Source organism: Leuresthes tenuis, unplaced genomic scaffold (assembly GCF_036924035.1).
Source record: "Leuresthes tenuis unplaced genomic scaffold, fLeuTen1.0.hap1 SCAF_8, whole genome shotgun sequence".
Classification (NCBI taxonomy): domain Eukaryota; kingdom Metazoa; phylum Chordata; class Actinopteri; order Atheriniformes; family Atherinopsidae; genus Leuresthes; species Leuresthes tenuis.
Genome location: NW_027325362.1, coordinates 35247950 through 35261377, shown reverse-complemented (window position 1 = coordinate 35261377; position 13428 = coordinate 35247950). Strand labels below are relative to the sequence as shown.

Below are 13428 nucleotides of genomic sequence, written 5' to 3'. Positions count from 1 at the left end.
ACTAATTTACAACTTCAGGTATCCTTTTTTGGTGGTAAAAGACATTTTCATGATGTGTAAATTAGCTTGTAACACTATTATTTGGTTAAGCAGTCCGTTATATCAGCTAGTTAAGTGATGAAGGTAAATTAAGCAGTTGCGGTTTGAGTTATACTGCATGAAATGTATTCTGGAAATGGGAACCCAAATCCAAAATCATAATTTTTCAACCTTAAAACATGAAACAAAACACAACAATAATAAAGAACAAAGAATTTTGTGTTTACAGTGTAAGGTGTCTTTATGGGAAATCTTATCCCAAATTACTGACTAATTTCTGGCACAACAACAATATTCACCTAAGATATGGGCTGTTCATTCCCCCAAAAAAATAGAGAAATATTACACATTTAGCCATTCTTTTTCAGCAGTTAAACTCAAATAAATTCACGTACATTTGAAAAAAGTAACACATCCAAATCTCTACACAACCGCCCTGGGTGGGTGCTGCATCAACTAATTTTATATCTCAGTCAACACTGTGCCAATGAAGCATGGAAGTGTTTTTGAGAGACTGTGGTAGGACTGGTGATATGGCCTAAAAATAAAATCTATTTTTTCCCCCACAAAAATCAATTTTCTATTTTAACTGTTTTTCTTTTCCTTCTTTCTTCAAAGTAAGTAACCATAAATAACAAAATAATGATTCAAAACAAGTTCGGATCTTATCTTAATCAGATGAGCAAAAGCCAACAGATTTTCCCTTCTGGCATTATTAAATTCAACTGAATTTACCTTTGTACTTAAAGTGTGCAACCAAACACAAACCTAAAAGAAGGCCCTGCACTGGCAGAAAACAACTTTTTAGCAAGCTTTATACCAACTTCAAACAATGTCCAAATGCCCAGGGACCTAATATCCCTACTTCAAAAATTTGCCCAGGAAAACGTTCAGACAGTGAGACTGTTCATCTTCAGACCAGAGAGATTAGGCAAAACACTAATCATACTGTGTCCTTTTGGGGGAAAAAAAAAAGGGGGGGTCCATTTTTGATAACGCTTAGAAAGCATAAATTGGATAAATCGAGTGCTATAACAGTAACAGTGCTGTAACTGAACTTAGGGAGCCCAGGGAGAGTGGCAGCAGGTGGGAGTTTAAAAGTTTAAAAAGGATTTTCCTTAACAAAACAATCATCCAAAATCAAATTAATCAAAAAACTGAATCATAACCTAAAGCTATTAAGTAGGTGCTTAACAATTGACTATTCCTGAAAGACAACACATAAATTCATATCTGAAATAATCACTTTAAGAATTTCTTGCCCTGTAGAAGTGTGTGGTTTTGCAATTCTCTGCAGAGACTGTGTCCCCCTTTTCTTCTTAGTTTGACGTGTTTTTTGCTGGGTGTAGCATGTGTAAACACTAGCTAATGACAACGTACAGTTGTAACATCAGTAAAAACAGTAATTAAACTATGGCAAGTTTAAAATCATCAGAGGGGAAAAAAAATAGTGTTGCATTACATTTGATGAGACCAGTGACGAAGATTTTCTAATTTTCAGGCCAATGTGCAATATGTTACATTTTATAGCCATTTTGATTTTGACTTGCAAAATACATGTTCACTCAAAATTTCAGAACTATACAACAGAAATATCAGACTCACATTTTGTAAATATTTTCCAAGAGAGAAAAGGATCCGGAAAGAAAAGATGCTAAGTTCTGATATTTTACTGCCCCTTGCTGGACAAAAAGTTGAACTGCCTTTAAATATTTAAACGAGATGAGAAAACAGTACAAGGTCATTACTGTTCACCACAAATAATCTGCGAGCCACAGCAAATGTCATTCAATTGTTTGGTGAGCACAGTGGCATTGGGCTTTGTCTGAGCTATGCCAGTAATTGGGCCTGACATTTTCATCTAAAACGGTTATTAGTCACTTCCAAATAAGCCTGATGTGATAACTGTAATATCGCTAAATTGCAGCAATTAGAAAAGGTTTGCTAGAGGGGCCTGAATATTTTCTTCGCCACTCAAAATGTCAACATTGGGACGATCCTATCAGTGCAAGGAAGATGAAAATAAGCTTTTATTAATGTGTCATTATGACAAGGTGTCCAAAATGCTATACATGGAGAGGAGTAATTTGTTTTACAAATGAGTCAAACACTATGCAACTCAAATACTGAAAGCAGACTTTTCTACATTATTTGTGAAATACCATTTTTATTTAACTGTCCCAATTCATATTTAACTCTTACACATCTAACAAAGAGGCTGCAAAATGAAACCTCAGGTTGTCTCAGTCTAGCAAGATGAAAGCTCCTATGTAGCTTGTGAGAATGGGTCTTGTCTAAAGTGTGTGTGCGGATACTAGTACTGCTCCTGATAAGATGTTAGAGCAGAGTCCTCTGCTGGCTTGGAACTAAGAGTGGTACAGATCACACACCCTTCAGTGTTGTGCACTGCGAGCTCTACATGACAGTACAAATATGAGCAAGGACCACTTTTGAATGCTCAATTTGTGAAAATGTATAACTAAGTGCATTAAATTAATGTGCAAGCCATTGCATTTACTTTATATTAACATTTTACTCAGGGATTAAACGTTTTGGCAAATGCTGTCGTAAATTTATTTGACCATTGTAGGCCCTGTACCCACGAACAAAGGCATTTTAATGTAGTTTTGGACACTTGAACAAAACTTTTTAGGAAAATGTCATCCAGCGCAAAACTTTTCTCTGACTAAGACTAACATTTGTGTGATGACTGGAAAGCCTCGCTTTTCAGCTTGCAATGTTAGCGCTACTTCTTGGTCTGACATCAGAATATGTGCTGTACTCGTCTTTGTTGATATGGTAAGCTCATCTTGTAATCAGCACTTTTTACATGTTTGCACATAAATATACAGTTATTCTCCAACTCAATACGGGAACAAGGTGTCAGAATGCAAAACGGTATTCCCAGCTAGATAATCCAGTGCAGAACATGCTGCCAATGTCAGTCTCAGGACTCAGTCTGACCTCTAGTTGTCAGAACAATTTTAAGAATAAAGTGGTTCAAGTGAGAGGGAGGAATAGAACCTGTCGGTGCTGTCACACTGAACTGATTAGCAGGTGAGGGGAGGTAATATGTGACAGGTTGAGCCTTTGGATGAACATTAAAAGTGGTTTGGACAATAACAAGGCAAGTATTTCTACCTGTACCCTGTGTATATGCCGTTAGCTGTCATTGTCTTTTTATTTTATTCATCTATTTTTTTTAAAGCAATACTGTGCAGTTCTATATGGTCAAGATTCAAAGCAAATCCAAATCTAACCAAGTGACCCAAGAAAGTCTAACAACTTTCCACAACTATATTTATCCAATTTACAGAGTTTAACACACACTTCATCAGTCATAAGATTATGTTAGTGCATCTGCATCTGACTTAGAAGTTAGTTTGAAACACTTAGAAAAATCCTTCCCACTTCAGCATCTAAATCAAAAGGCAATCTGAAGCTTTGTGTAATACACTTTGTATAGCACATTGAATGTACTGTAAACATTTTACAAGATATACGTTTAAAAAAACTCCTTGGAGCATTATTTAGTGCACTGCTACATTAAAGAAAGGATAAAGAAACGAGAGGAGAACAGAAGTAAAGTCGGAGGCTGAAAGGGCACAAACCCACCCGTTTGATAGAGCTGCGGGCCTTCTCCTTCCACTGGTGGCTGCTCAGCTCCAGAGTGCAGTGAACATGGGTTTCTCTGTCATAGGACCCCAGGATGAACAGTCTGTAAGAACAACATCATGGATAAGAACTACAACTATCATCAAGATATTTATAAGCCTTAATAAAGTCAGATCTTCCCATTCCCTTTTCTTTAACAAGAAGGTATCATAGTCATTTCCAGCTGTATAGTTTCACTGTGGTAATCCAACTTAATATGTATTATTCACAGTTAAAAAAGAAAGACTGGACCTGTGTACAGCCCCTTTGGTTATCCACACTTTGAGACAAGCAGTTACAGCTCTGGCCTATCTTAGAGGAACAGAAAAAAACACTAAAAGCCAAGTGTTCTGAGATGTCAACAGCCCAAGCTGTGGCTGAAAGGATTACTTTTACCAACATCTGTGTCATCATTTGAAACTGCTTTTGTTTTCTAATTCTATCTACGCCCAGTATTTTATATCTCACTTTCGACTGAAACACTCGTGATGTGTACCGGATGTGTCCCACCCAAGTAGAAAAATACAATTCTATCCTGCACTGAGGTCATCAAAGTCAATATTATGAGAGATATTGCCTTTTCCCCCAAGAAATACATTCTGTCCAAAGACAGAATATTTGAAGAATAGCAGTATAATCGCCATCATTCCTTAAAATGCACAATGACTTAATGCTTCCCCCTGCTGGACATTCATTCATATCGGCTGCATTTGTAGAAAAGAACAGCTCCGAAAAGACCTACATACAATATGGTGACATAGGAGGCAGGGGATGAGGAAAGACTGAATGACTGTAATGGGCAGGACTCATAATTAATAAATGAGCTTGATCCAATCATCTTGTAGACTATAAAATACACTCAACCAAACTGAAGATTTGTGAATTCACACATAAGCACAGAACTCTTCGGTTTCGCCAACGCAGCTGAGGACAGGCCATTCTACCAGAACAAGCATTTTGAAACATTTCAGTTTCAGAAAAGGATGAAGGTGTCATAACAGAGACACTGCTGAAGTGGAGTATGTTCTGTCTAATGTCATGGGCTCTGTGTAGGATGTAATGCTGATACAAAGAGGATGCACTTGAAAATCACACTATATTCACACTTCATATTATCTGTGGGCAAAGCTGCTGTAACTTCACCAGCTGTCACCAACTTGTTCTTTTAGCAAAGAATGTTGAGCCCGAGAACTCGAATAGACAAAAGTTTGCATCTTGGAGGGGTTGACATTTACTGAAAGAGTCGATATGTGATGCATCGCAGGAGCCAGTTACGGTATCTAGGAAGTTAAACAGAAAAAATTTGAAAACATTGTGAGTTTATTTTAAATCTTAGAAATCAAGAATCAGGTATAACAAGTATTCTCCAAAACTTCCTGTGCACCGTCTCCCAAACAAAAAAGCAATGCCCGTTATGAGCCCTTTTCCAACATGTGTTTTTGCAAAAATATTCTTTGGAAGGAAAATGACCTTACGTCACAAGTTAAGATAAGATACGGAGAAGAAAGAACTTTATTAATCCCGAAGGAAATTCCGTAATGATTTTTCTATCACAAAAGTGACACAAGAAATGCATTAATATGCAAACTCTACATTAGAGTGTGTTGTCATCACTCACCGTTTCCCCCATCAGACTCATCATTTTGGTGACATTTCAAGTTCAGTCTGTTTTTAGCTCATCACAGGTAACAGCAACAGTTCTTGGTAGTGTGACAGACTTTCTGTATATACAGTTATATACATAAACCACCATGACAGTGCATAAGCAAATGCCACACAAAAAAATTATTCTTTAGAGTAGAATGAGGGATGAAATGATTGTTAGTACAATCATATTTAAGAACTGTAAAATGTTGACACATAGTATTGTGACAGGAAAAGGAACCAAGCACACTACGGTCTAAAATATCACAGTTTGATATGGCATCACGTTTCTCTAAATGATACAAAAGAGCAAAGCACAAACCAGGAAAGACAGACTCGGAACAAAGTACATCAGAATACCGTATTTTTCAGGCTATAAAGCGCACCGGGTTATAAGGCGCATTAAATGAAACAAAACTCAGACAAGTCAAACTTTATTCAACTCACTTGTTGTACTGCGTGACTGATGGCGGAGAGTCTGAAATCTGCTTCGTAAGCATGTCTCTTAACGGGAGCCATTTTTGGGGCAATGTTATAGAAAATGAATGAATGAATGCACACACCTTAATGTTGAAGCACAGATCATATTACTCCGTGAGGCTCGTGACTACGGTGGCCCGTAATGCTCAAACCATCAAGCAGTGCAGCTTTGTAGCTTACCAAGGCTGTGCTAAAACATTTTGACAGATTTATGAGCGCCGTGTACCACATAAAATCGGTTCTAGGTTAGAAAGCACAACCAGAATTAATTCATACATTAGGCGCACCGCATTTTAAGGCGCACTGTCGGTTTTTGAGAACATTAAAGGATTTTAAGTGCGCCTTATGGTCTAAAAAATACGGTATGCGGACAGGGACGTCAAGATAGTTTAGGTATGTGTGGAATTAAAGAAGGAACCAAAGTATCTCACCTGCTACATTCAATAAGGGTAACTTTGAGTCTGCCTTCCACCAGCTTGCAGTCCTGGACTGAGAGATCCAAATGACATGCTGACCCCAGCGGGGGCTGAACTTGGAATGGAAAGAAGGGCTTGTATCTGCAGGAACAACAAAAAACATCCAGAAGATATTCTCATTTTTTTCTAAAGAATGCATACTCACAGAGGCTGCTGGTCAGACTGTGACAAAGTGCAACATCATTTCTTTTGGGTGTGGCACTTGGGGGCAGTTGGATTTGGCCTTAATAAACACATTCAAATGTAGAATTGTCTGACAGCACACACCCATATGTGTTGTTTGACCATAGGGTAAAGCTGTTCTAAAGGGAGTTTTACTCTTACAAACCATCCACATTACTTATGAACCTACAATCTTAGTAGACAAGTGCTCTGATAACATATGGTCATATGATAAGATATAAAAAAAACATTTTTACATCAAGTAAAGAGACAATTCTAACTGGCATGCGCAAGGATTTTTAATGTTGAAGGCATTCCAGGCACACTGGACCTTGTCTCTTTGTCTGAACCAGATAAACAATGATTATACTACTATGTGTCCAGTTCCAGTTAGGCCTCCCATTTATATGGTTGCTTTCACAGAAGCTAAAACCTTATATTCAGCAAGAACAGACTCATCTTGTAAAACTGCAAACTATTTCTTAGTTCCCAAACAAATAAAAAGCCTAATTAAAAATAGGGGTGATGCAATGCAGTTGTAAACATACACCCATGTCAGCTATTATTGGGTGTCAAAGTTTTTTTTTATGCATTCAAATGAAGGTTTTAAGTTCTTGCTGCATTCTAGAAAATGGAAAATTCTAGAAATCTTCTGGAAATGGGATTTAAAGAAAAACTGAATATGCAGGACTCAAATGTGAGAAAGGCCAGTGTGAAAAAAATACAGATGATAAACAGTATTCATTCCTGATAACATAAATTGCATTTTATTTGTACATTATTTCAAAATGAAAGCTAAATAATAAAACTGTGTATCGTCACCCCCGTTGTGACACCTGTAAATAGTGCCCTTTCAACCTATGAGCACTTAGTGAGCTCTAAAAGCACCTGAAGACTGCTTTTACTGTAAAATTTTGAGGCTGAAATTTGACTAGGATGAGGTGAAGGGTTGTTTTTACAAAGTGGTCAGATAATTCCCTGTGATTTATCTTCATTATGGGCCTCATTCACATTCCACGGATTTATGTGGTTTGTGGCAAACACTGAGGCCTACAGCATGCATTCAGCAGTACACTGACTCAGCATTACTGATAAACATTCAATTAAGAGAATGCTATGTCAGTGCTATAACAAAAACTAAAATACATTTTGAAAAAAAATACTTTCCTGTCAATAAGGCTTTTTGTGATAGAATTCAAAAGGTAAAAGAACAGCAGGATTTTACACTTTCTCCACCCTCACAGAGCTGCAAAGGAACCCAACAGTAAAAATAAGGCCTATGTGTAACACCTGACTGCAATATGATTCAGAATATTTCTGTGAAAAAAAAACGAATGTCACTGTTAATCTGTTAAATTAAGCTGGATGAACACGTGGGGGATTCATGTCAATTTCTAATTAAACAAGACATGACGATGTAGTGCAGCGTTCCAGATGATGAATCAATCCAATGCAATGACCCCAAAGAGCTTGAGATTTTTCCTTTGGATGATGGTACATCCTTTTTTTCCCCACATTTCTCTGCAAACTATACATTTTAACAAGTTTGCAATATGATTGGGATTCCTTATTGTTCAACATCAGTGTTTCTAAATTAGATAATTGCAGACATACTGCATGTGAGGACAATCACTAAGAAAGTTTATATGACAAGAAAAAAAATGGACTTTTAAAATCCATGCCAACTGAAATCAGACAAATAAAGCTTTTTAAAATCAGGCTAACACAACCAGAAAATGCAGTTGGGAATTAAATTAAACAAAATTAATTTAGCTATGCTCACAAATAGGATGATCTCACAGAGAGAAAGTAAGAACCAACAGGATGACTGGGTTTTTTTGTGTGTATGCGTCCTTTTTCAATCTTTTTTTTATAAAAATAATATCTCTTTGGTATAAACAGAGTGTTTTCAAATATTCATCATTTGATTTGCAGTTAAATTTATGTCATGCACATTTTCTCACAGTCCATAGCACTACAATGTTGGACAACTTGATTCCTCTTCTGTAAATGTATACAGGTACAAAGATGGTGGTCCAGTGAAATAGCACGTAACCAACCAACTGTGCACGTAACCAAGCTCACTGTTAATAAAACAGTACTCCCACACCTTATAAAGGCCCTTAAGTATCATTTCAGTGTTTTAGAGCAGTCTTTCCCATATGCGGGGTGGCGAGACAGGGTGGGGTTGCCAGATGATTTCCAGAAATAACAAAATATTTATTTAATAAATCATTTCCTAGACATGATTGCTGTAAAACTATATAAAAAATAGCCACCACATTTAAAATTAAACCATTCAAATAAAAAACGTCACCTGCCCCACATTCTTTTATTCTGCAGGTGATTACAACAGAAACAGTTGCAGTAGTCAGTTTACAACAATACAGGAAATATCGCACTTGTGCATGTTGGTATTTCTCATCAAACTCCTTATCAGTATCTGAGGGTTTTTTGGGGTTTTTTTTAAATCAGCATGAAGCACTGGTTACTACAGACCAAAACCAAACCAGAGACCCCTGCTGAAAGCCCAATGAAGGAGAGTGGAGAAACACCACTGCCAGAAAGGTCAACGACCTCTGGTAAAGGAAGAGTCTGCTATCACAGTGGAAGTGAACCAAAGGGGAACAGCTTTCTTCAAGGTTTTTGAAAGAACAGGGAGGAATTCATTCATTATGGATTAAATGTGTCATCATTAACGAAGTACAACATTCTCAATGAGTTGTGCGCAGTGAGCTACTTGCACATTAAAGCCTGAAGCCTGTAAAAGTGCTAAGATACTTGAAAACGAAGCAACTATTTCTCACTGCCAAACCAGTGGATATTTTTCTGTTGCAAAAAGCACGAATTACACGAAAGTCCTAAGTAAACAAACAACAATCCAAGCCAAAGCTCAAAGGGTATCATACCAGGTGGCACATTTGCACAGGCAAAAAAGCCACACACGACTGGGGAAACACAAATTAAACCTGCTGCCATAGCTATACGTCGGGCTGTGCACGGGGATAAACTGACCTAGAACCAGTGCCGCTGTCTAATGGCACTATTGCCCAACGCATCACAGACTTGGCCCAGGATATTAAGTGTCAGTTTATTGACAGAGTGAATAAAGGGAAATATGCGTTACAGTTACATAAATGCATAGATGTGTGTAACGCTGTCCAGCTGCTTGTATTCGTCAGATACAGTTTTGATGGAAAACTTCATAACTTAACACTGTAACACGCACAGGTGAGGACATTTTCCAAAAAACTTGACGGTAAGCTGAAAGAAGAAGAGCTGTGCTGGGAGGGATGTATCGGTATGTGTACAGACGGAGCGGGAGCGATGTTGAGGAAAAAGGCCTGAAAGCGTCTTGAAGGTGGCACCTCATGTAAATCTTACGGGCTATATTATGCACAGACAAGTTCTTGTGAGCAAAACACTTGATCCGGACCTTCAAAGCATTCTCCAGACTGCGATAAAAATGGTCAACTACATAAAATCCCATCCAGTAAATATGAGGCTTTTTGCCACTCTCTGTAATAAACTTTGATCAAAGCATGAGGGCCTGTTGTTCCACACAGGCGTCCGGTGGCTTTCCCAAGGTAAACTGCTCTGCTGTTTGAGCTGCAGAACGAGGTGCATTACTTCTGATGGAGCATGCATCCCAGCTCGCTGGCCACCTCACTGATCCTGACTGGTTAACAAGGTTAGCGTATTTATCCTGCATATTTTAAAAACTGAATGGATTTAATTGGTCTTTGCAAGGTGAAAACACATGCATCATGTTCCTGAATGATACAATCCACAAATTCAAAAGGAAATTGGAGCGCTGGATCGGACAATTTGAAATTGGCGGGACAGATATGTCTACTGAGCTGGAGGATTTCATGGAGGAAAATTAAATCAGTATTCACACAGTGAAAATGTCCATCACTTTACACTTTAATAAGTATTAATAAGTATTTCCCAGAGGAAGCAGTTCCAGAAAAATAGATAGATAGACTAGACACATGTACCATTCACTGCAACGAGGACAACTCACTTTCCCTCCGACCTCGAGGACACATTGGTCAAACTTTCAAGCAAAAGAACTTTAAAGACAGTGTTTAATCACATGATCCTGCCTGAGTTCTGGATCTCAGTTGAAAGGGAATACCCACAGTTATCCAAGGCTGTCATATACATACTGCTGCAGTTTGGCCCTACATACATTTGTGAAAAGTCTTTTTCAGCACTGACTTACATTAAAAATAAGTACAGATCACGACTAAACATGGAGGACGATCTGTGAGTGGCCGTCTCTTAAAATCAAACCAAGAATGAACTCTATGCGCCAATCATCATGCCCACCTGTCTCACTGAAACAACACCCGGCAGTTTGCTGCTCCGACATACTGCATTACTTACTACAGGTCACATAAAAATGTTAAGTTGGCTGATGTGTTTTGCTACAAGTCAGTGTTGAATAAACTCTGTTTTCTTGTTGTTGCTATGCCTGTGGCTGAATGCGCCTTATAGTATGCCTGAGCATACAAGAGGTATGCCTCACCTACCTCTAAGGGTCACGAGTTTCTCGCACTGTCAATTTTGGGGTCTTGGGCTGAAAAACCCGTTTCAGAAAACACCAGAAGGGTAGGAAATATCTGCATTTTTATGCATTGATTCCGTGACAACAACAACAACAAAAAAAAAAGTGCAGCCAACACTAAAAAGATCGCTTCTTAAAGCGGACATCTGGATACATTTTGGAATTTGCAAAGTTACCAGGAAACACAATATAGATTAGATGAACACTGTGTAAAATCTATAATGAAAAAATGCAACTAATTTAAGTAATGTAGACATCACAGTATGAAATCATTATTTTGTGAGTTAAACAGGATTTTTTTCTCTATAAAGTCACAGTAACTTTGCCCATAGTAACTTCCTTTCCACGTAACCACTCCCTCTACCAACTTCATCTTCAGATCTTCATTTCATCACACCTTCTTTTAAAACAAACTGTGCTGTAAATGTAGTCAGTTAGAATAATTGTTGCTACATTTTAATAAACCCTATTCTACTGATTTAAAAAAATAACTGTTTTGTGATCATTCTGTACATTTACTGTGACAACTGCTGGTTGCAAAAGTCAGATGCTCAGATTCAAACCTTCATTTCTATTCTGTACATATTTGTCCCAGACTGAAATGTACAGTGCAACAGCCAAGGCTAATAACTAAACTAGCATTTAGTTGTTAGTTCCTGATTCATACAAAACAACTTTTTCTGTGGGACATCATCATATTTCCTTGTTTAGCTTAATTACCTGCACCAACATGGTCTTTGTGTTAACAGAAGGGTGAATTTATCGAATGACAATTCATTTTATTAGAGGAGAGCGACAGTCAAATGACAAATTACATGACCAAAAGCTGCCAAAGTCTTAATGTGCTGACTTTCAAATTGCAATTTCTGACATATTCAGGAGTCCAAAAAACTAAATAAAACTATGTAAATGAGATCAGCTTTCTTGGTAAATTAGTTATATCAATATACACACATGTGCTTTTCTGTTTTTACAAAAAGAAGCAAAAAGATGGAACTTTGGAACATGAACTAAGCACTTAGGCCTGTTTGAGTCGAGTTGAGCAGATACACTCTGGGTGTGTTAGTCCGGTTTGGAGAAGAAAGAGTTTGTGAGATTTCAGTAAGATGTGCATTTTAAAATTCTGCTTGAGGTCATACCAAGACCTTTTTTTTTTCCTAATGCCATGTAAACATACTTAATGATATTGGTGAGTTACAAATGCTCATTCACGTGTGTAAGTTATATGCCCAGGGTAAATGTTCCGAGATCAGCTGGAAATAGCTTCACTAATGTGCACCTGTATTGATATGCTCTTTAGCCATGTGACATTTACATCATAGCGTAGCACCCTCTTCCTTGGAAGCAAAATACCTATGATGATTGCCATGACAACTGAGCTTGTCCTAAAAAATACGATTTCTAGAAACGCCTCCATGGTGGTGGAGTTTTTTTTTCTCTACTCATTTACTGCATTAGTCATTAACTCATCATTAGAAATGAGGAGCACTAATCTGTTTGTGAAGCCAGTACAGAACGGTTTCCAAAAGCTGCAAAAGAATGATAATGATTGGGGCAAAGGGAACCCATCACAGATTTGGCTTTGAACATAGTATTCCCCCATAGCTGGAGCTGATTTCATGATTGCAGTAATGCCTGGATTACCTCCAGTGGACTGTACTCCCAGCCCTCCCTTCCACTGAACTACCATCTGTGCCACTCAGCAAATCCCAAGGCTCAGCTTTCATTCTCTAAGTCTGCTCCTCAGTATATTCCCGCATCACACTCACTCAACTCTGTATGATAGTGGATGATACACACTCACACATTTTTGGAATTCATTTGTTGGCTGCAGTTCTATCTTAAAATTATCTCTGCCAGAAAAAAAATATCTGTTTAATGCCTATGTTTACCAGGCTAAGTAGGTCTTTTAGTCTGGTATTTAAACATGCATCACATTCACACCCGTCTCTCAATCTCCCACAGTACAAGACAGTGGGCTCTAGAAAGTGTGAACAACAAATCCTTTCAGCCCAAGGCCGTAACTACCATAGAGGACACCGTCATGTCCTCGATGTTTTTTTGTTTTTTTTTTGCTTAAATTGTGGTGAATTTATATTTGAAGAGCCAAGAGTAGCGCGACAGTACGGTGTAATAGAACAGTGGCTAAGTTTGGGCTTACGTGCTGCACGTCATCAACAACATGCTCTGTCGCTATGGTAACCACCACACACGTTGGACGCTACCATTAGTGAGTCAGTCAGTCTCACCAGTCACTGGAAGAGCAGCACATCAAGCTAAAAATGTAGGTGGAGAGCAGTTTAAGTGGTAGTTGACTGTGAGAAATGTATTTTAATGTGGAGAGATTTTTATTGCAGCCCAGCGTACTACTCGGATAGCAAAGAAACAAATCAAACGAAT

General features: G+C 38.0%; 1 protein-coding gene across 1 annotated transcript in view; it reads right to left on the bottom strand.

Moving 5' to 3' along the window:
• Positions 1-13428, bottom strand: part of pdzd8 (PDZ domain containing 8) — a 74308-nt gene that overhangs the window by 43096 nt on the left and 17784 nt on the right. The window contains exons 2-3 of the mRNA XM_072391567.1: positions 6249-6374; positions 3655-3757 (exon numbers count right to left, since the gene is read on the bottom strand). Of these exons, the coding sequence (XP_072247668.1) occupies positions 3655-3757; positions 6249-6374 (229 nt within the window). The remainder of the gene's footprint in view (positions 1-3654; positions 3758-6248; positions 6375-13428) is intronic.